The 24,578-nt window shown below is 39.6% G+C and overlaps 1 protein-coding gene across 1 annotated transcript in view; it reads right to left on the bottom strand.

The window, feature by feature from the left end:
• The window catches only part of Zswim6 (zinc finger SWIM-type containing 6), a 181,337-nt gene that overhangs the window by 53,900 nt on the left and 102,859 nt on the right, over positions 1–24,578 (bottom strand). The window contains exon 2 of the mRNA XM_028884236.2: positions 12,298–12,654. Within this exon, the coding sequence (XP_028740069.1) occupies positions 12,298–12,654 (357 nt within the window). The remainder of the gene's footprint in view (positions 1–12,297; positions 12,655–24,578) is intronic.

Genomic DNA, 24,578 nt, shown 5'->3' with positions numbered 1-24,578 from the left:
ACAGAATATGGGACAATTCACTGACATAGAGAAGGCTCAAAATTTGGGAGTTCAGTTTTAAATATAGTGAATCTGGAATACCTTGGGGACAGGACAAAGGAGGGCAAAGGATATAAAGAGGAAGGAGGCCATGCCATGGGAGGCAGTGCAGGTTTAAAAAGGCCCCCAGGAGAGAGCCCCAGTGAAGGCTCACATTTAAATGCTGGAGGAAAAGCACTGAGGGCAGTGGGAATGAGGGTCCTCTTAGAAGAGCTGGAAAGACTTCCCCAGAAAGAGGGAAAGCTGCTCTAATCAGGGACTGGGCAATCAGGCTGATGTCCAAGCTGTGTACGAGTGAGGATTTTATCTGTCCCTACTGTCACAACAATCTGGGAACCAATCACTTAAAGGAAAGTATCAAAAAGAAGAAGGGGAAAAAGCAAGTATTTTCTCCCTAAAGATTCTTTTGAAAGGCTAAAAAACCATTGTAAACTGGCCTTACATACATGATTTCCCATTTTCCTCACATGGACAATTATTGGCATGCTTGTTCTCACAACTCTCATTTCACAGGAAGCTGTAAGGATACATAATGCTATCACAACTACTAGGTCTACAAATGTATCTCAGAGAGATTCAGAGTTCCTAATTCACACATCCGTCCATTTGATTCCTGGGACCTCTCCCATGTACTCTCTGTGGAAAGACAGCTGTGGGTTCTTTATGGAAATGTATCAGAAGACACCTTCCAAACAACTAAACTACAAGGTCTCAAATTTTAAGTTCTTCCCAATATATTACTATTGAATCTCCCCCAGGAAACTTCAGGTACAGATCAAACTGGCTACTTATCATTCATTTCTACTGTTCGTGCTGACGATTTAGACTCTCAGAGTGGCGTGGCTGGTCTTCTTGGGTGTGTTTTCTTGTAGTGTGCCTGCTAGGACTCCATGCTCAGTAGGAATTTTCAGTTATACCTGGGCCTGCTTGGGGAGGGGCAGGATGTGCTGTCACAACCAAGGGCTCTCAGTTGCAGGGGCCAAAACTCTACAGGAGAAACGTAGGGTTCAGTTTGCCACAGAAATCCAAGTATTTTAAGTAGACATGAACTTGAATGACAGGGAACAAGTCATCTTCCATGGCCTGAATTGGCAAAGTGATCAACACTGAGAAACCTTCTAAACACTGAAGACTACACTCAATTCTTAGTTATTCCAAGCAAGGAGCAACAAATGATATTAGAACCCAGGAATCACTCCTGGCTTGAATTAAATAATAGTTGATGATTCATCCCCCACATCCACTTAGAAAAGCAAGTTTTAAAATACATTATATTTTAAAACTGCTTTAATGAATCATTTATGTTTACACACACACACACACACACACACACACACACACACACACACAGAGGTTCTTGCCCAAATGGAGAAATAACTAATAGTAATAAATATATGAATATATTGTGTTACCCTCCCCCCCAATTTTTACAGAACCTTGTTTGGCTTTGAGCCTTTTTGAGTGTTTTGGTGTGCTAGTATCAGAATTACACTATTTCTTACGAATATTATGGGAAGGAGGAAGGCACTGGAGAAGAAAATGACCTATGGATAAAATCTACAAAGTCTGCACATGAATTCAAAGGATAAGCATGTTCTAAAGCCCACATTAGAATTCCAGTGAATTCAGTTCAAGGAACAGTTTAGAAAGAGTATGTACCCTTGGGCAAAGTACTTATGCTTTTTCTAGGGCTTCTATCTTAACTGCAAAACTCTATAGATAGGAATAAAAACATTACACGTCTGCTGATTCACTGTAGAAAATTTTGGCTACTGAGTTATAAGAATGAAAGCAAAGATAACTAGTGGGTATGAGATTTTACTTGATATTCTTTACATATCAAGGTATACATCACATACATTATAGGTCAAAAGATTAAATAACTACAACAGTAATTATCTCTAAAGTATAATTGCATATATTAATTTTTCATTGCTAAGATGGGAATATAATTCTATGGTAAACTGTCTGCCCACCACATGTAAGACCATAGGTTCAGCAGGCGGTGGTGGCGCATGCCTTTAGTCCCAGCACTCAGGATGCAGAGACAGATGGATCTCTGTGTTCTAGACCAGCCTGGTCTATAAAGCGAGTTCCGGGACAGCCAGGGCTACACAGAGAAAAACCTTATCTCAAAACAAAACAAAACAAAACGAAAAAAAAAAAAAAAAAAAAAAAAACCTACTGTAGGTTCAATCTTCAGCACTGTTCACTAGTTAGCTGGTTCAATAACAAATATTTAAAAATAAACTTTAAAACTGGGGTTTAACTATTTAAAATCCAATATGTCTTGATTATACACGACTGTGCTTGACTTGACATCCTATAAAAATGTAAGAGCTGCAGAATTTACTTCTACTTATTAATGGTCATCTATAATCAAAGACAACACTCTAAGCATTTAGCTTTAAAGAAAACGCAAAAAGAAACATAATTCATATATATTTACTACTAAATATTCTGAGGTGGGCAGGAACCAGAATCATTATGTCTATAAATTAAATGTTTTAAAAGCTATCATTAACTTACTCTTATAAATGTTATAATATTTGCAATGTATAATCAATCTTTGGAGGTATTTTATTACTAGAGTTCAATTCAATTGCAAGCCTTTGGGGAAAAGGGAAACTATTTTTAGGGGGTGTGGGGCCAGTGAAACAGCTAATTGTCTATTTTTCTCAGACAGATATGTGATTCTGACTTACCTCCCACCTTGGTCATGTGAGACCAGAGGAAGAAGCAAAGGAGTAATCATGGACATGAAGAACCACTGTCTACTTAGCTTAGTTCTGTTTCATCCCAACATCAAAACCCTATCACAACACTTCCCTGAATTAAAACCTATCAGAATTCCTAGGGCATACTGGATATCTTGGCACTACTTCAGACCTACTGAATCCAAGTTTTCTCTTTGAACTAAGAAACGAGGAAGAACAAGGATTCTGTAGTTGGAGAGAATGTTAAGTATCTTGGCAGGATGTGGACCTTAATAATCAATAAAAAGAAGCACTAAGGGTCCCGAGGTACCACACAGCACCGCTCCCCTGTTCTGACTGAAGCACACGTTAAGATAGTTATTGAGACAGCTATCTCACACTGTGGATGCTGTCGCTTCTCAGTATTAGGTAACACAAATCATCTTGCACATTTTAAACTGGCCCATGAAGACATAACCACAGTGGGCTTCTGCTGTGTTTGGCCCACGGGGTTTTAAGTTCTACTGTAGGATGAGAAGGTAATTCTTTCTCTTCTAGCTGGACTGTGATGGTGCACGCCTTTAATCTCAGCATCTGGGAGGCAGAGACAGGAGGATCTGAGTTGGAGGCCAGCCTGGTCTACAGAGTAAGTTCTAAGACAGCCAGGGCTACATAGAGAAATCCTGTCTTTTAAAAAAAACCAAATAAATAAAAATAAACAAATGAGTAAATTCTTTCTCTTCTACTCTACTGTGACCTGCTTCCATAAAACTATCATTTCCAGAATTTATTTTTCTGTATTTATTTAGTGTGTATGAGCATGTGCAAGCCAGTTCTCTCCATCACGTCGGTCCTGGGGATCAAACTCATGTCATCAGACTTGGTGGCAAGAGCCTTACCCACTAAGTCATCTCACTGCCCCCACCATACAAATGCTTTTAGCCATTTACACTTAGAATTAATATTCCTTTTGTTGAAATTATCAAATTTTCTCTATTTAGGCAGAATGCAGGCAACAGATGTCTATACTGCAGAGTTAATTTAGTCTCTTTGGGGGGGGGGGAACCTATGGAAGAACACTATCATAGTTTTAGTGCCTCCTGTTTAAGCTAGAAAACATTAAGCCAATGGGCACACCCATCTTTCAAACTGAAGGCAACATCATGTCACCAACCATTGGCTCTGAGGAGAAAGGGGCAAAACAGCAAAGTCTGGTAACTCAAGACTCAAAATAAGTCTTTCTTTGGAGCAGAGAGAAAACTAGAAGACTTCAAAAAATGATAATAGATAAAATGATAATGAATAGAAATGTTCTTTAGAAAAGACTGACACTTCATTCTTAATTTTCATTGTAAAATGGTGTAGGCTAATGCTTGTATTTCAGTTAACAATTATGTTGTGTTCAAACAAGACCCATCCTCAGCTCTTCTCCATTCATCTCCTGCAGTACTGCTACCAGGGGAGAACTCCAGAAGCTGTGGGGTGACAGCAGAGGAGCTTCTGCTCCAGCCAATCAGCTTCTTTAGCTAAATGCCAAGGAAGTAAATGAGCAACACTTGCCAATGAAGTATCTCAGGGTGCTCAAATACAACTCCTCAGTTTCCAGTCTCTCCACGATCGTTTCCCCCTCTCTGACCATTACTCATCTTTTATTATCATTTAATTTTCTTCAGTCTTCAGGGGTATATTCATGTATCTTTTATGGGTAAAAAAAGCAATAAAGCATGTAACCATTTTCCAACACCCATTAAACAGGCAGCATAAAAACAGCATAAAAACACTGCACAGTAGCCGCTAAGTCACTGTCCATTATTTATCTGATAAAATGTACCAACAATCACTTGGCACACAAATATCTATGCAAAGTTCTCAGAAGGTTTTGTTTTTGCAAATCAAACTCTTCAGCCATATTAGAAAGAGCTCTACTATCTTGCAAGCTCTAGCAATAGTCTGCTCTGTTTATTTCAAATGATGCCTTAAAATGCTAGTTTGTGAGCTGGGTATTGTGGCATACGCCTATAGTCCCAGAAATCTAGGAGGCAAGATTGTTTAAAAACAATCAAACAACAAAAACAATGAACAAACAAAAGCAGAATCTACAAATATTTTCCTCCATTATTTACTACTGACCCTACAAGTCTACAGATGTAGGTCAAGGGCACACTAAGTGAAGGAGATAACAGAATCTAGTATTGTGTGCTCTCTTACCTTTCCCCATCTTGTGAAATAGGAAACTGAGGCCTAAGAAGATTACTTGCCCCAGTAACTAAGCTTGAAAACACAGAGACCAGAGGCTACATTCTAACTCAGATCAGTCAGACTTTGAAGATGGAACTCTTATTAAGTACTGAACTGGCTACAGGGGGAGGCAGGAGAGAGCCACTTGTGGGCAACAAGAGCAATCTACTCATCTAACCAACATGGGAGGCTGAGGGGTCAACCAAAGGAGAAAGGAACAGAGGAGACCCCACAAACGAGGGCTAAGGGTGTCAGAGATGGCTGCCAATCTGGGTGAAAGGGGACACGATGAAAGCTACAGAGCTCAAGTACCTAGCCTATCTCTGCATTATACCCGAAAAAATTCCTCATGTGCTAGGTATTTTGTAATTCCTCCAACTTAAGAGACATTAAGCTTCAAGAATACTACTCTTGCCAAAGTGAAATGTGGAGACTCTGTGTGAAAGACATACTATAACATACATATAATCAGAGTCCACCAATACTTTTAAAGATATATTTAATTCATGATGTAAACATCAACTTTTGGTTATAATTGTTATAATTTTTAGAGGGAGATTGTGTAGAAATTATAAAATCCAAAATGCATACACCATTAATACTAGCATTTATACTACTGGAAATCTATTACTTAAAAAAGTAAAATTAAAATACAAAACTAAAAGCTCACCTAGTGGTGGTCCTAAGAACAATACACACGCAGGAAAAACAGGAGAGCATCTCCTGTAGGTCACTCCTGAGGTTAGTGGTAAGATGTCCCCACACCAGAGACCACCACACAACATTTGCAACACTGAAACTAAAGCCAGACAGTTATACCTATTTAGTCCCTTTCCCCCCTAAAAAAGCAAACTACAAATGCAGTTTTTAACTGTTTCATTTTGAAAACTCCATTTTGGGTTGTATGTGCATATGTGTATATCATACAGAGCATAGACAATGTTGTCTGTGTCGGGTGCTATGGTGGGACATCGGTGTGGGGAGCTGGGAACCAATGAGGAGTTGTCTTTTTATCTTCACGTACTTCTGTACTACCGTATTTTTTTTTTCCCCAAAGTTCATTCTTAAGAGTTTTCTTTAGGTTTCACATTACTGCCTTGTCCAGTAGGGTAGTTAGACCAACGTTCTCTTCCACACAATGTATTTCTTAATTCTCAATTAAACTGACCACCAGTGGATCATACTTTGATTGTGCCAAGTGTGAACATTCGAGTGCTTCACAATACAGACAGGCTGGTAATAATCAAGTATTTCCCTAGGACACTTGCAAAGGCTGGTTGCTAAAGCAAGTCCAATTATACTGAGCACAAGGACTGTGTCAGACGACTCAACTGTCACTCACCGGTGGATTTGAAACACGTTTACATATTCCTACAGAATAAATCACCAAGTTCCCACAAAGAATGAGATAGAATTTTTAAAGAGATTCTTTTACTTTAATCCCAGCACCCAGGAGGCAGGGGCAGGTGGATCTCTATGCATTCCAGGCCAGCCTGGTCTACAGAGTGAGTTCCAGGACAGCCAGAGCTACACAGAGACTCTGTCTCATAAAACAAAAACGAGATTGTTTTTAAAAATATGCTTACTATGTGTGGTGCTCAGTCAGTCTACCAATATACATAGGTCATAATATGAGTCTCCATGTTTACAGCCAATGAAAAGGGAACTTTTGTGTAGGCTTGTTTGGTAATAATTGGGAGGCTTATATAGACAGATGACTCAAATGAGTCACAGTATCTGAAGGCTAAATTAAGGAGGACAGATAGATTTACAGTCTTGGTTTTGTAAAAAAGAAACCATGATCAGAATACTGTATGAAGAAAATCTATTTTCAATAATAATAAAATTATTTTTAAAAAGAAATGCAATAATAACAAAAGGTACATCTGGGAAAATCAACAGGACATGTGACTTTAAAGTGTGGATCCTAGTTGTCTTTTCTGTTTCTACAGGTATGCCAGAGTCGAATAGGTTATTAGACATCAAGTCAACCCCTATCTGACACATCAGTAAATCCCTCACTGACTGGGTCCATGTATGAGCACTGACCTACCTAGAGAATTGGCCCAGGGTCTGGGTTTGAAGGGATCACTAAAAGACTCCTTTTCACTCACGGTCTAGATCAACACCAGCTTCCTGTAACCGTTCCTTTGCAGTAGTTTTCCTACAGGGAAGTCAGCAAACAGAAGACACAGCAGAGAAAGGGGAGGAAATGGGTGTCATAGACTACCCCAACTCTCCTTTCCAACACCCGTTCTTTATTTACTGTGCGGGAGGGGCTTATGGGTGTGCAAGCGCCATGACATGCATGCTGGAGGTCAGAACAGCCCATCCACGCAGGTTCCAGGGATTAAACCCGGGTAGTCAGACTTGGGAGCAAGCACCTTTGCCCGCTGAGCCATCTTGCCAGCCCTTTGCTCTCTTCTCAAACTATGGTATGAGTGTCCCAATGAGATAAGCATGAATATCTTTTTACTATTACCATATGTATCCATATCATCTTTTTTTTCTAAAGCTGTAATAGAAGATGACAAGCATTTTAAGAACGAGAGAAAACGTGTTTCAACCAGTCAGTTCAGGTAATACACAGCAAAGACAATACTGAGCTCTAGGCCTCCAGCTGTCAATTCAACATCTGCCCCTATGCCTCCATTTGCCAATTTAGGATGCCGACTCCTTTGGGGCTGGGCTTTGAGACTGAGTCTTGCTATACATATAGAGCAGGCAGGCCTCAAAGTTATAGTTCTGCCTCCGTAGGAAACTGAAACTATAGCACACACCATCACACCTAGCTAGCGCACCTCCTTGAATAGAAAACAAAGCCAGAAAAGCACCAATTAACATAACTGGGGCAGAGTTAGTCTCAGAAATCAGTAAATCTATAGGTAAGTACTTAGCAAAGACGTTAGCTTCTTTTCTAAAGAAGAGTATCAAAGATAGAATGTTCTATTAGGATATAAAGACAAAAGCAAAAAGTTTGCTTAAAAATACACAACTACAGCCGGGCGTTGGTGGCGCACGCCTTTAATCCCAGCACTCGGGAGGCAGAGGCAGGCGGATCTCTGGGAGTTCGAGGCCAGCCTGGGCTACCAAGTGAGCTCCAGGAGAGGCACAAAGCTACACAGAGAAACCCTGTCTCGAAAAACAAAAAAACAAAAAAACAAACAAACAAACAAAAAAAACACAACTACAATTTCCTTGGTAAGATATTAAGTGTCTTGCAGTCACTTTGAGAAAATAATAATTAATTTTATCATACAGTCATTTAAGAAACTACATGAAAACACAATGAAATGAAACCTGACAAGGACTACCATCCTGACCAAGTCTGTAGTCTCACTGCCCTCCTCATGTCTGTGAATGGATGAGTCACCATGCACACACTACTGTGTAAGGAATATGAATGAAACAAAATGTTTAATGGCTCAGATAAAAGCAAAATATTTCAAAGCAGTAAGAAAAAGCAAGAAATAGAATTTTAAGAAGCATCAAATAAATTCACAAGGAACAGAGAAAAACTATAATCAACATTTTTTGTTAATTTTAAGTTGAATTATACTTTTCTTTCAAAAAGGACACAGATAAACTAAATCACGTCATCATAAAACTGACTAAAATAATTTAGTCTAAATCCTATATTGGCCCTATTTATCTCCCAGTTAAAAGTGATACTTCTTCTTAGATAAAAATTATATCACCGTAATATTTGTGTTCAAGACATTTTTCTCAAATGAAAAATATAAGCACAAAATCATACAAGAAAGTACTGTTTTGAAAACCGATTTAATTTGAAAAAAGAATGTTTTATGTACAGATGTTTGAAGGCAGGTGAGACCACGTGGTCAAATAATTTTTAATCCCACCCTGTACTAAGTCATTAACCTAACAGAGAACAATTTCCCATGTCGTCATGCAGCAGTGTGTCTGGCCTGCTCTCACCTCTCTTCAGCACTGTCACACTTCACACGAGAGTGGAAGGCAGTAGACTGTTTGTGTCAATGACCTATTTCTAGGCCCAAACCCACTCAGGTCCCCTGCTCTCAAGAGCTCTTCTCATACACAAGTTCTCTGAAAATCAGATTCCAAGCGAACCCGCACTGTTCTTCCCAGTTCATTTAAACACTGCTATTCCAAATCTCAGACATTCTCAAAATGCCGTGTGAACGTTCCTGCAAACAATCATAGTTTATAATATTTCATCCAGAACATAATTTCAACATGGTAATGAATTTAAAAAAAAATCTCTAGAATAAGAAACCTAGGGAGCTGTTAATCTTCAAAGCAAGATAAATGCATTGAATATGTAATTATTGATGGGACCTTTGGCTAAACTGAAACTCAGAGAACAAACTTTTAATGGGTTATTTGAACTAAGGAAAAAGGAAACAGATAAAAGAACTATATCCTATTTGTCAATGTCCACTGAACACTTCAATAAGGAGCCCTAAATCAGTGCTTCTCAACCTTCCTAATGCTGCAACCTTTTAGTTCCCTTCCTCAATGTTGTGGTGACCCCCAGCTATAAAAGTATTTCACTGCTACTTCATAACTGTAGTTTTGCTACTGTTATGAATCAAAATGTAAATATCTGATATGCAGGTTCTCTGATAGGCAACCCCTGTGAAAGGGCTGTTCAATCCAAAGGGGTCATGACCCACAGATTGAGAGCCACTGTCCTAAACGGGATGACTCTTGGCTGGTCTGAATTTTCACAAGACAGCAAGGGGTGAGTAAGAGACTCATCCTATAGGGCAGAAGCCTATTTGAGAAGCTCTTGAATGCAGGTGCTTTCTGTGGGTCACAGAAGGAACTTCAGCAGCACAGTGGTTCAGACTCATTTAACAGTGCCAGCCTCCTCCAGGTAAACTGCTGCCCACACCTCATGACAGCCACTTGAACAAAGCAGAGCCTGACATGGGGAGCGCCAGAAGAAACCTGACTCTGCGAATTTGCCGCTGACATAAAAACCACATCGCACAGTACCGGGAAACTTCTAAAAGAATGCTCATAGCAGCTCTATTGTCAACAAGGCCCAGCAACAGTGGAATGGACAAATAAACAGTGGCATTCTCACACCCAGAATACGCCAAAGCAATGTGATGCCAACCGGTAATCACCAGCCACTTATGGTTACAGACTTTCAGGTGACTGGTGTGACTGGGTGTGCTGTAAGCACGAAACAGACACCAAATTTCAGACTTCACATGAAAAATTATAAATTTCCCCATGATTATGGGAAGAAATATCCTGCCAACCTACACACACATATGCATGCACACACACACTTTTTACACCATCACGGACACACACAAAAACCATTTTGAACTATGGGTATTGCTTTTGACAACTCATCATTACAGTATAAAATTAATTCATTAAGAGGAATATACAGAATTTTACTTACAAATACTAAATAGGTAATTACAAATATTAAAAATCTGAAAATAAGTATGATAGTGATCTAAAACATACAAACATTATTTTTGTGGAAGCAGTACTTATTAATATAAATCAGAAAATGGCATTAATATTATTTTTGCCTTTTATTTTTTACATTGTGTCTACTAGGACCACACTGCATTTCTATTAGACAGGGAAACATCCAAGAAATGACAACAAATAAATTCCAGGCACATGAAACAACATGGGTAAATTCTACTATTAAGACTTGAAGTGAGCCGTATAGGAACCATACTGTATGATATATATAGTTTAAAAACAGATCAAGCTAACCCTGTAATTAATGATGTAAAAATGTCACTACCACTAAGGAACTGATTCCAACACAAATCAGAGGAGCCTGTCGGGGACAGCACGGACCCCTCCCTCACAAGTGCTTAGAACGGCCTGCTGCTTGGCCTGGCCTACATGCTGGCCTGCTGTACTTGTTAACTCTTTTATGACTTCATTAAAGAGTGCCATTTCACAGCTTTGCAATGACCTAATATGGCTTTCCTTAAACATTTCTATTTGTGCTATGGTGTTGAAAAAACTCACAAAACTAAAAGATTAAGGTTGAATGACTTGTCCTATAACTCAAAATAATATAACTAAATACATTTTAATAACATCAGAACTCTCTGCTGCTTAGCCAAGATTGTGATACCTCAATGCATTTATTTTTATTATTTATTTATTATTTTTAAAAAGGCATTCTCTGTGTAGCTCTGGCTGTCCTGAAATAATCTCTGTAGACCAGGCTGGCTTCCAGCTCACAGAGATCCAGGCACCTCTGCCTTCTGGGTGCTGGGATTAAAGGTGTGCACCACCATGCCCAGCCCCTCAATGTACTTTTAATTGCTTACGAAATTACTTCCACATGTTTTAGAAGCACAAACAATCTGTGCTGAGGCCAGAAGTTAAAGCCTTAGGTGGTACCACCTAAGGTGTGATGCACCAGGTTTGATTGTGAGCCAGGGTCTCTCACTGACATGAAATTTGAGAAGTAGACTAGGTAGGTTGTATGGCAAGCCCCAAGGATTTTCCTGTGTTTGCTCCCCAATGTGCCGGACTACAAGTGTGCCATTATGCCTGGCTTTTTAAACACGGACACTGAAAATGGAACTCAGCTTCTTGCTTGCAAGGTAAGCACTTTTATTTAATAAATGAGTCATCTCCCCAATCTATTATTATTTACATTTTAATAGTACAATATACGGAAAAAATGTTGGTGGATGTTTCTGAACGGTTCCATATATTCTTTAGGGTTAATTTCAAAGAAAAACTGATTTTATTAAAGCTACACATATCATAAACTCTAAAGTTGTAATAGTTTTCTAAAGTTTATTTTCTTTTATGAGGTACCAGATAAGAAATTCCTGGGCTGGAAAGTAAATTTTAAAGTGAAATATACACATATTCATGTGCTAAAAAGTATAAATTAATTGACAAGCATTTTTTATAACTAATATCTAGTATTAAATGAAATGTTACTAAACTAAACTAAGAATCAATTTTTTAACAAAGGAGATTTTTCTGATCACAAAAAGCTTGCTACTTCAAATGTGGTATAGTACCCATGTAATCCCAGGGCAGGTGGGCAGCAGAGGCAGGAGGAGGCTGAGGAGGGACAAATTTGATTTCAAGGCCAGCCTAAGCCACATCTAACAAGACCCCATTATCTATCTAGCTCTCCCCAAAAGGGGCTTGCTTTCTAGCATGAAATTTTTAAAAGAAACGATGTAGGATACAAAGCTAAGCTAATCTCTCTCTATCAAAGAGCATTACTGATGACTTATTTCTCATACTTAATTCATTTTATGCATAATTGAACTGATAAATGAAAAATAATCCAGAGAAAATGGACATCATCTGTCATACTCACCATGAACTTGGTTGATTTCTGAATTCTGGGAAAGGATTTCATCTGCTAGCTTTTGAGCAGTTGGCAAGACTTCTGTGTGGTGCACTGTAATCAAATACTGGACAAACTTCTGCAGCTGGTCTCTGTTCATCTGGAAGAGAGTCTCTGAAATGGGAAGATGTAGTTTGACCTGATCGGGCTTGCGGATGCGGTATAAAGACAGTGCCACAACATGGGCACAATAAAATATGTCCTTGTTTCCACAGCTGCAGGTCACTGAGGTAATCTTGCAACGATCAAAGCTGATGGCCACATTGCAAATGGTTTCTGGCTCCGATTGTACTGCAGGTTCTGTCACTGTACCACTCAAGTGGAAACCTAGGTGACAAGAAAGGCAAAGTTCAGCGTCTGCACTCAGGTGCTAAGGCAAGTCCTAACTCTTGCAAACAGGTGGCTCTGGACAGCAGAGCCGGGAAAGGAACAGGTGGAAACAGTCAAGCCAGTAATAAGCACCAGCTTCTCTACCAGGGATGAGAAGACAAATGATAATCAACAGCACTGAAGTGCTTTGAACAGCAAAATTGAAACACTGACTGCAGCACACCTTGATCGTGGTGATCACTCCTGCAGCACGCAGTCACTCCACAGCATCGTTCCTGTACTCGTGCGTGGGACACACGACCAAGATCTACATCAGTGGGACACGAGTGGTCTTCCGTCTTGTACGTGTACATTTTAAAGTGTAAGTCACCTGCCTTATTCAGTTTTTTTCTCATCCAAACTGACCCCTCCCTTCACATTTATTCCAGTATGCCACAAAGCTACCAGTCAACACTGTAAAGGTAGGGAGGTCCCTTTCACTAACTTTGACCAGAGAAACTTCCATTTGCCCTTGGAGAGTTCTAGCTAAGCCAACTGAAAATGCCTCCCACAACCACTGTGTAGAATTGTGGCCTACCTGTCCAGTGAACAAACCTGTATGTTTTCCCTAAATGCATTCCTAAATTCAGCTACCCTGAAGTTTTGGGGGTGGGGCTGGGTAGAGGCAGGGGATAAACATCTATTCAGCCAGCCACCCATCCCCAAAGACACACTCATTTGGTGAGGGATAAACCAGAAGCCAACAAAGAGATCCCTTTGGGAACATCCAGGGCTCAAATTTACCTCATGATTTCAAATGCCTGACAGAAACTTGAGTGCTAGCTAAATATGGAGCCCTCAGCATTCCTGGCCTTCTGCGATCTATGCTAAAAACTGTTTTTTAAACTGATGACTGAGTTTCCCTTCACAAGCTACATGAAAACTGGATTAAGTGATGCACGTGGCCTGAGAGGGACTGGCAGACAACATCAAGAATTCACTTGTGACACCAGGACCTCATTCACTGTGGCCTCTGAGTTACCTAGACCACTGCTCCAAAGAAAAGAGAACTCCTACAGTAAGGTAATTTCATCTTGACAAGATAAATGTGTTGTAATGATTTTTTTAATCAAATAAATCAATTTATAAAGGGTGTTCCATAAACACAAACTATTGTTTCATAATACAAAAATTGGAAAACTGGCATATAATAGATATTTGGGTTTTCTCCCCTACAAATATAATCCATTTAAAAATAGACATTCTATTTTCCTTTATCACTTTGATTATGTGGTCTCTGAATGGGTATACAATTAGAGAATGAATATGTATAAAATAGTCTTTTGATTCCTATGTTTTTACCCATTAAAAGAAGTTAATACATAAAGAAAACACCTTAGAAAATGTCAAAAATGAAAAAACTAAGAGCGACTTTGCCTTAGTACATACCAGATGCACTATATGTAATTATAAAAAATACATGGGATAGGCAAAGATAACACCAAAAATGTCTGACTCAGAAGAAAGGCCCCAACCATATTCTATACATTAGTTCAAGGAAAACTGTTTCCATATGTCACATATTTGCATGTACGAAAGCCAGATACCAAAGCATGTAGAGTTGTAAATTGATATTTATAAGATGAACATTTTCCCACTCAACACAATCACCCTCTCCTTGTCCAGCACGCGAAAGCCTTTGTCCCTCCATAAGAATTATATTGGAGAACTCTAAACATAGACAAAGCCCGTAACTGAGGACTCAAAAGAGCAACACTAGGTAGTAAACTGTCTACAATACAGGCTGGAAGGGTAGCACATTCCTTGCATGTTCCAGGCCCTGAGATCAATCCTCAGAAACGTATGAGGCATACACAGACACACACAAAATCACCACCATCATCATAATCAAAAGTCAACGAAACACAATAGGTGCTCTAAACAACACTAATCTAATTATCATTAAAGAAAAAAATCTTAAGACAACTGATGAAGCCCCCAAAGAGCTAGTGCAAAAATGGTATTTATTAATGTAACTTATATAGTACAAGTCAGAAAGGGTGAAGTTTTTGAATTCTGATATAGTACTATTAAAATGGAGGGAGTATTCCATATATTATCCAATTGCTATAATAAACATTGATTATTCTTCTATTCAGATTTTTGAATCAAACTTTAAAATATTTAACCTCCAAAACAACAATACCAAAGACATGAGGTCACAAAATACAAAATATGTCACAAAACTTGATTAATCTGAGCTCATCAAAGATTAAGTTATTTATAAGTGTTCTTTTTTAAATTCTAACACCATCTTTCAAGTGCCCCAATTTCTTAAAAAATTTCAGCCTTCTCTGATGGAAATATTTCCAAAGGCTAACAGTCCACTGCTGGCTGTCTTATGTCCTGCCGCCCTACCCCGCTGACCGCGGGTGAACAGGGAGGCATTCCCTGGACTAAATGCAGGCAGCAGCTTTGAAAACCAAGCTCTTCTTTCTGCTTTGTCCATTCGACTACCTTGACCGCTCTTCATGTGGCTCATCTCTGTCAGGGAAAGCACCGCTGTGAGCTCAGCTGTACCTCTAATTGGATGGTGCAGCAGTTATTTAACACATGAAGTATGATTTGATTTGGGGGCAATTTTCCTTTGCCTTCAGGTGAGGATTATGAAGTGAGAGGCTTTACCTCAAATATAGAAAAATCACATAATGATATGTAAAAGGCAGCTCTGGACAACTTTCTAAGACTATGGGGTACTGAGTTTGTATGAAGAAATTTCACTAGGCTGACTTCAGGATTCTATAATGGTATTTCAGCCTCTTCACCTTGAGCAACTGTTGAAGTTCCACTAATAGTCTGTGTATCCTAAATCATGTCAATGCACATGGAAGAGGAGCGGAGACTGTGTCCCTCTACCATACCAAGAGGGCGGGGAGATGTCCTGCCTCACGGGAGACTCCATCTCCCCACTGTGCTTATCCTTAGGTGCTGAGCAAACAGAGACAAGACAACTTCCTAAGAATGGATTTTGTCTGTCTGGAGCTCTGATAAGCATGATGACTATCTGTTTTAAGACAAGAATTGAGCACAGAAAAGAGGCCAATCCTTTACTATCTGGTAACATTTTCAAGTAAGTAAAACTGAAGAAATTACTATAAGCCTTCTTCTAAAATATGTTTAGGCCTGTGTGGTGGCACATGCCTTTAATCCAAGCAATTCACTCAGGAGACAGAGGCAGGCAGGTATTTGTAATTTCAAATGACAGATTGGTTTACACAGAGAGTTCCAAGCCACAGTGAGACTTGGAACTGTCTCAAAAACAAAGAAACGAAGTTCATTTGAGAGCTCCAGGTAAAATGGCAGACTACAAACTGAGTAATCCGGTCAAGGAGAAGGCAGTGTGAGCATAGCTCTGTTCAAAGGGACAGAGAAGGGCTTCAGAAAGTCACAAAGGTGGTGGTACAACGGCTGGGAAGTGGAGAGGAGAGACCGAAGACAGACAGACACAAAACACACACACAACCAACCAACCAACCAGGAATCCCAGGCGAGTAGGGATCAGTTGGGTGGCTGTGCGCACGCAGGAGGGAAAGGAGACCTTATCTGAAGGGCAAACCACACAGCAGTAGAGAAGAGACTGGCGGGCCTAGTGTAGGACAAAGCCATGGATCACATGAGCCTCTAATTCAGCTGCATCGTGTCTTGTGAGACAGTGATTCCTCCAGCCATAGCGGAGTCCTCTTTTGTCTTTGTAGATGACTAAGAGGGCAGTGGGCACTAGTCTAAAAAAGAACTTACTGTTTAAAACTGAGCTACGCTGAAGACCTAATGACAGGCAACAATCACAAGTCATGGAGCCTGACTTTAATCTGCCACAGTCACAGAGTGAGACATAGCCCTGTGAGGTCGTGGTGATAAGCAAGGCGGCTGGACTGTGACAGGCCAAAAATGCAGGCATCAGGGGCCTGGTGCAGACAGAGATGTGTACAGGGACAGACAGGTACACCCTCAATGGCAGGGAGCCAAGCCTATGAACTCAGAGTAACTGTGGGGAGCCTGCGGGCTGGGAGAAGTGGGCAGCCTGAGGTCAGGGTTAGACCAGCCTCTGGAGGTGGTGTCTATCCTTAAGTACTCTAGAATCTCAGAACTCCCAATTTGGTGGAATACTTGACGTCACAGCTGCTTCACTGGGGGGGGGGGGGCTAACCAATATGCAGGTGGGGCTTTGTCCCTACAGAATTTGGTGCTGCCATTGCTTTCCAAGCTCATAAAGCACTTGGGAAACACCTTGGCCAGAACATTAATGCTAGAAATGAAAAAATTCTTTGAATTAAATAGAAAATGCAATGGAAAGCATCACCGAGAGACTACAACAAGCAGACCAAAGGAGATCAGGAGGAAGAACAGATTGACAAAATACTACATTCAAACAGCAATAAAGGAAAAGAAAATCGAACTAGCATAGCCACAATGCGAGGGTAAGGGAACAAACCCAGTCCACACCTGAAAAAGCCAAGTGCAACAGCAAGACCTTTGACAAGCAAAGAAAGCCGATAATGTGGAGACAGCTCTGGCAGTCAGCAGGTGTGGCTTACACTTTCCCTTCACCAGCATAAAGCAAGAGAAAGACAAGAGTCCCTCAGGTCCAGACTCACCCTTCATGCTGCACACAACTACCACATGACCCCCCTCATGCTGCACGCACCTGCACTTCTAATTTTCAAGGGAAGAATCCACTCTAGCATTTTTGTTTTACTACTTTTAATATTATTTTCACTTCATTGTACTTCAAACATGCAACCTTTCTAGAAGATTTTGCTCATACTTTTATTACCCTCCAATCGTTCATCTAATTTTGTATGTGTGCTGTTTTCCAGCACTGCAATCTTTACTCTTCTTCCCCTATTCCTTCTCTTTTGCCCACTTTGTTTCCTCCTGGTTTTCTTTCCAATAGAAATTTTACTCCATCTGAAGGTCTCACAATACTCGACTTCAAGTCATACTACTGAGTCAAGGAACAAAAACTGTATGGTACTAGAAAAGACACGTAGACAAATGGAATAGAAAAATCTAGAAATAAACCCACACAGCCAGAGCCATCTGATTTGGGGTAAGTACCAAAAATATATAGCAGGAAAAAAAAAAAAAAAAAAAAAGGCAGCCTCTTAAACAAATGGTACTTGGCAAACTAGATACTCACAAGAAAAAGAAATGAAACTATTTCCATTTTTCTTACCCTGCACAAAAAGCAATTAACACAAAATGGATCAAAGGCTTTTGTGGGGAGTAGATGAAGTCTTGAGTGATTCTGCATTACTGACATGAACACCATCATGTCAAGGACCTCAATATCTATCTCATAAGAATGGGACAGCAAAGCCTTCCCTGGGTCAGGCTCAAAGGGCAAGCCTTCTTCTAGTCCAAGTAAAAAAGATTGACCTTTACCTAAACCACTGATGGAAACAGTATCAACCACAGTTTCCCCTCCACACTAGTGCAACCTGAAACTGCTTCCCTATAGAGACCTCCTACTGATACTAAAAGGCACCTTCTAATTTGTTGTACATAATAAACGTCTTCAGCCACATACAATAAACTCACTTCCCGTGTGGCAGTATATAATCAATAAATGCACCCAGCCCATCCAGTCTCAGCTTTTCCGTACATGTCTCTGTGCCTATCCTGTCTTTATTCTCTCTTCACTTTATACACATCCTCCGGTCAAGTCCAAAGTCATGCAAGTCAAGGCTGTCCTTAATTGTAACACCTAAAACTTTGAAATTACTCAAGGAAAATGCTTCAAGATATAGGCACAGACAAAAACTCTAAGGACAAACCCCAGCAGCTGGCCAGCAGGTAAGAGTCCTGCGAACAGACCACTCCACACTGCTGCCACCCACTGGATTCTGAAACCTACAAGACCCACTCTGCCACCCAAACCCACCAAACCCATCATCCTCCCCTGGCCAAATTGGAAGAAGAACAACCTCCCTGTGAACAGCCCTTTCCAGCAACATCAGCAGACCATAGACTCTCTATAGGAACAAGCGCCACCCACATCAGCTGGAAGAACAGGCACAGACAAAACCGACACCAGTTGAAAGAACAGATTCCATAGGTACAAGTAAAGCCCACATCAGACAGAAGAATTGGACAATATACTGGATCTAGGCACCCAAGCCCTCGCAAACCTCAGCTGAGACAACCCTACTCAACCTGAAAACCAGCCAATCACCAGAACCCTTGACCATTCGGGCCAAAAGACAATAAAGGAAACAGACAATAAAGGAACAAAAGACCCATCCAACAAAGACATCAAAAGAATCAACACCTGTACCTATAATTATCCCAACCCCAGATGGGTAAACAGCAGTGTAAAAATACGTTCAACAACATAAAGAGCAATATGGCTCCACCAGAACCTATTGGTTCTGCAACAGCAAGACCTGAACATCCCAACGCAGATAAAACAGAAGAAAATGACCTTAAAAATAACTCTATGAAGATGTTAAGAGGGCGGTGGCGCACGCCTTTAATCCCAGCACTCGGAGCAGAGCAGCGGATCTTTGTGAGTTCGAGCAGCCTGGCTACAAGTGATTCCAGGAAAGCGCAAAGCTACACAGAAAACCTGTCTCGAAAAAAAAAAAAAAAAAAAAAAAAAAAAAAAAAAAAAAAAAAGAAATGAAAAATTCCTAAAAAAAAAAAAAAAAAAAAATGGAAGAAATTAAAAAAAAATCCTTAAAGAAAGCCAAGAAAAAAAACAATCAAATGGGTGAAGGAAACAGTTCAAGACTTGAAAATTGAAATACAGAGGCAATAAAGAAAACACAAACAGAGGGAATTGTGGAAATAGAAAATCTGGGTGGGTAAATGAAAGGGGAACTACAGATGCAAGCATAAACAACAGAATACAAGAGATGGAAGAGAGAATCTCTGGTGTTGAAGATACAATAGAGGAAATAGATTCATCAGTCAAGAGAAAATGTTAAATCCAACAAAGTCTTAACACAAAACATCCAGGAAATCTGGGATACCATGAAAAGACCAAACCTAAGAATAATAGGGAAGAATAATAATAATAGAAGAATTCCAGCTCAAAGGCACAGAAAATATATTTAACAAAATCATAGAAGAAAATGTTCCCGACCTAAATAAGGACATGCCTATAAAGATACAAGAAGTTTACAGAACAGCAAATAGACTGGACCAAAAAGAAGTCCCCTCACCACATAATAATCAAAAACACTAAACATACAGAATAAAGAGAGAAAATTAAGAACCGTAAAAGGAAAAAGGACAAGTAACATATAAAGGCAGACCTTTCAGAATTAAACCTGATTTCTCAATGGAGATTGAAGCCAGAAGGTCCTGGAGAAATGTTTTGGAGACCACAGATGCCAGCTCAGACTACTATACTCAGAAAAGCTTTCAATCACCACAGAAAGATAAAACAAGATATTCCATGACGTGGGAGCCCACAAAGGTTTTCTACTGAGATCTGAGCTTGCCTTACGCATCAGGGCTGCATTAGGGGATGGCTTGACCATGTGCATGGTCACTAGGTGCCTGGGATGGTCTGCACTTGGTGGTGCTGGCGGGGGGCGGTGTACTTTTGCTCCATCCCTTGGCATTCCTTTAAAAAGCCCTTTAGTAGAGACAGAAGGGGCCAGTGGAATAGGATCCAGGCCATCCTGAGGCTATCCTGTGTTTCTAACTGTCTCTGTCTTCTATACTTCTATCTACATACTTCTCACTTCTCCCTCCTCAAGAGTACTCTGGGAGGAAAAGAGGGAGCTGGTCTCCCTCAATGACAAAACCAAATTTAAACAATACCTATCCACAAATCCAGCCCTAGAGAAAGTACTAGAAGGAGAAAAACCAACCCAAGGAAGTTAGCTGCACCCACAAAAACACATGCAATAAATAATCTCATGCCAGAAAATCCCAAAGAAGGGAAACACACACACTATCGCCACCACCACCAAAACCAAAAAAATAACAGGAATTAACAGACACTGGCCATTAATATTCCATAATATCAATGGACCCAATTCACCTAAACAAAGACACATGCTAACAGAATGGAAATGAAAACAAGATCATCGCATCCTTCTGCTGCATCCAAGAAACACACCTCAACTTCAAAGACAGACATTACCACAGAGTAAAGGGTTGGGAAAAGATTTTCTAATCAAATGAACCTAAGAAGCAAGCTGGTGTAGCTATCCTAATATCTAACAAAATAGACTTCAAACTAAAATTAATCAAAAGAGATAGAGGACATTTCATATTCATCACAGGAAAAATTCATCAAGATGAAGTCTCAATTCTGAACATCTATGCCCCAAATACCAGGGCAACCACATTCGTAAAAGAAACATTACTAAAGCTTAAATCACACATCAAACCCCATATATTAATAGTGAGAGACTTCAACACCCCACTCTCACCAATGAACAGGTCTGTCAGACAGAAATTTAACAGAGAAATAAGGGAATTAACAGATGTGATATATCTCAAATGGACTTAACAGACATCTATAGAACATTTCACCCAAACACAAAAGAATGTTAAGAAGAAAGGTCATAGCACTAAGAGCCTACATATAGAATTTGGAGACATTTCACACTAGAGACTTAACAGGACACCTGAAAGCTCTAGAACAAAAAGAAGAAAACTCACCCAGAAGAAGTAGATGACAGGAAATAATTAGAGGACCAAAATCAATAAAATACAAACAAAATGAACAATACAAAGAATCAATAAAACAAAGAGTTGGTTCTTTCAGAAAATCAACAAGACACACAAACCATTATCCAAACTAACCCAAAGGCAGAGAAAGAGCATCCAAATTAACAAAATCAGAAATGAAATGGGGGACATAATAATAGACACTGAGGAAATCCAGAGAATCATCAGGTCAAAAAACCTGTACTCCACAAAATTGGAAAATCTAAAAGAAACGGACAATTTTCTGGATAGGTGCCACATACCAAAATTAAATTACGACCAGATAAATAACTTAAATAGATCTATAACCCCACAAAATAGAAGCAGTCATTAAAAGACTCCCAATTGGGGGGGGGGGTAAGCCAGATGGTTTCAGCACAGAATTCTACCAGAATTTCAAAGAAGAGATAATACCAGTACTCCTCAAATTGTTCCACACAATAGAAACAGAAGGAACATTGCCAAACTCATTTTATGAAGCTACAGAAAACCCTGATACCAAAACCACACAAAGATACAACTAAAAAGAGAATTACAGATCAATCTCTCTCATGAACATTGATGTAAAAATACTCAATAAAATACTGGCAAACCAAATCCAAGAACACATCAAAAAAATAAAAAAATCATACACCATGATCAAGTAGGCCTCATCCCAAAGATTCAGGGGGTGGTTCAACATACAAAAATCTGTCAATGCAATCCAGCATATAAACAAACAAAGAAAAAAAACATGATCATCTCATTAGATGCTGAAAAAGCCTTTGACAAAATCCAACACCCCCCTTCATTATAAAGGTCTTGGAGAGACGAGGGATACAAGGAACATTCCTAAATGTAATAAAAGCAAAATACGGCAAGCTGACAGCCAACATCAAATTAAATGGAGTGAAACTCAAAGTGATTCCACTAAAACCAGGAACAAGACAAGGCTGTCCACTCTCTCTGTATCTATTCAACATAGTACTCGAACTTCTAGCTAGGGCAACAGTCAACAAAAGGAGATCAGGGGGATACAAACTGGAAAGGAAGAAGTCAAACTTTCTCTATTTGCAGATGATATGATAATATACATAAGTGATAAACACCTTCAGTAATGTGGCAGAATACAAGATTAATTAAAAAAATAAAATCAGTAGCCCTCCTATATACAAATGATAAATGGGCTGAGAAAAAAATCAGGGAAGTAACACCCTTTACAAAAGCCACAAGTAATATAAAATATCTTGTGGTAACTCTAACCAAACAAGTGAAAGATTTGTATGACAATAACTTTAATTCTTTGAAGAAATAAATTGAAGAAGATATCAGAAAATGGAAAGATCTCCCATGCTCTTGGATAGGTACCATTAACATTGTAAAAATGGAAATCTTACTAAAAGTAATTAAATGCAATCCCCATCAAAATCCCAACACAATTCTTCACAGACCTTGAAAGAATAATACTCAACTTCATATGAAAAAACAAAACACCCAGGATAGCTAAAACAATCCTGTATGATACAGGAACATCCAGAAGCATCACCACCTCTGACTTCAAGCTCTACTATGGAGAGCTACAGTAATAAAAATGGCTTGGTACTGGCATAAAAACAGACATGTAGACCAATCAAAGACCCTGACATAAATCCACACACCTATGAACATTTGATTTTTAGCAAGGAAGCCAAAACTATACAATGGAAAACAAGAAAGCATCTTCAACAAATGGTGCTGGCATAACTGGATGTCAGCATGTAGAAGAATGCAAATAGAGCCATATCTGTTGCTATACACAAAACTCAAGTCCAAGTGGATCAAAGACCTCAACATAAATCCAGTTACACTGATCCTGATAGAACAGAAAGTGGGAAGTAGCCTCAAAAGGTATTGGCACAGGAGACCATTACCTGAATATAAAACACCAGTAGCACAGACACTGAGATCAACAATTAATAAATGGAACCTTTTGAAACTGAAAAGCTTCTGTAAGCCAAAGGACACGCTCAGTAAGATAAAACAGCAGCCTACAGGATGGGAAAAGATCTTCACCAACTCTACATCTGACAGAGGGTTGGTCTCCAAAATATATAAAGAACTCAAGAAACTAGACATCAAAATACCAAATAATCCAATTTTTAAAATGGGGTACAAAACTAAACAGAAATTCTCAACAGAAGAATCTCATATGGCTGAAAGACATTTGTTTAAGGAATTGCTCAACATCCTTAGTCACCAGGGAAATGCAAATCAAAAAGACTCTGAGATACCATCTTACACCTGTCAGAATGGCTAAGATCAAAAATACTGATGGCAGCTTAAGTTGGAGAGGGTATGGAATAAGGGGAACACTCCTCCACTGTTGGTGGGAGTGCAAACTTGTACAGCCACTTTGGAAATCAGTATGGAGGTTTCTCAGAAAATTGGGAATCAAACTACCTCAAGATCCCAGGATATCACTCTTGGGTATATACCTAAAGGATGCTCAATCATACCACAACAACACTTGTTCAACTATGTTCATAGAAGTATTATTTGTAATAGCTAGAACCTGGAAACAATCTAGATGCCCTTCAACTGAAGAATGGATAAAGAAAATGTGGTACATTTACACAATGGAGTATTACTCAGCAGTTAAAAACAATGACATCATGAGGTTTGCAGGCAAATGTATGGAACTAGAAAAAAATCATCCTAAGTAAGGTAACCCAGACCCAGAAAGACAAACGTAGTATGTACTCACTAATAAGTGGATAGTAGATGTAAAGCAAAGCATAACCAGGCTACAACTCACAGCTCTAGAGAAACTAGGTAACGAGGAGGACCCTAAGAGAGATGCATAGATTGCCCTTGGAAGGGCAATAGTTGAGATCTCCTAGGTAAACTGGGGACCGGGGGTGTGTGGTAGAGGTGAGGGTATGGGGGATGGGAATATGAGGAAATGGGATGGTCAAGTTGGGGGAGAGATGAAGAGGGAGAGCAACAAGAGATATCTCAACAGAGGGGGCCATTATGGGGTTAGGGAGAAACCTGGTGGCAGGGAAACTCCCAGAAATCTACAAAAAAAAAAAAAAAAAAAATCTAAAAAAAATCTAAGACTCCTAGCAATAGTAGAGAGGGTGCCTGAACTGGCCTTCTCCTGTACTTAGATTGATGACTACCCTAATTGTCATCATAGAACCTTCATCTAGTAACTAGTGAAAGCAGATGAAGAGATCCACAGTCAAGCAGTG

The sequence above is a fragment of the Peromyscus leucopus genome, chromosome 11 (genome assembly GCF_004664715.2).
Source record: "Peromyscus leucopus breed LL Stock chromosome 11, UCI_PerLeu_2.1, whole genome shotgun sequence".
Classification (NCBI taxonomy): Eukaryota; Metazoa; Chordata; class Mammalia; order Rodentia; family Cricetidae; genus Peromyscus; species Peromyscus leucopus.
Note: the sequence above shows the minus strand (reverse complement) of the source record. Positions and strands in the feature narration are given on the sequence as shown.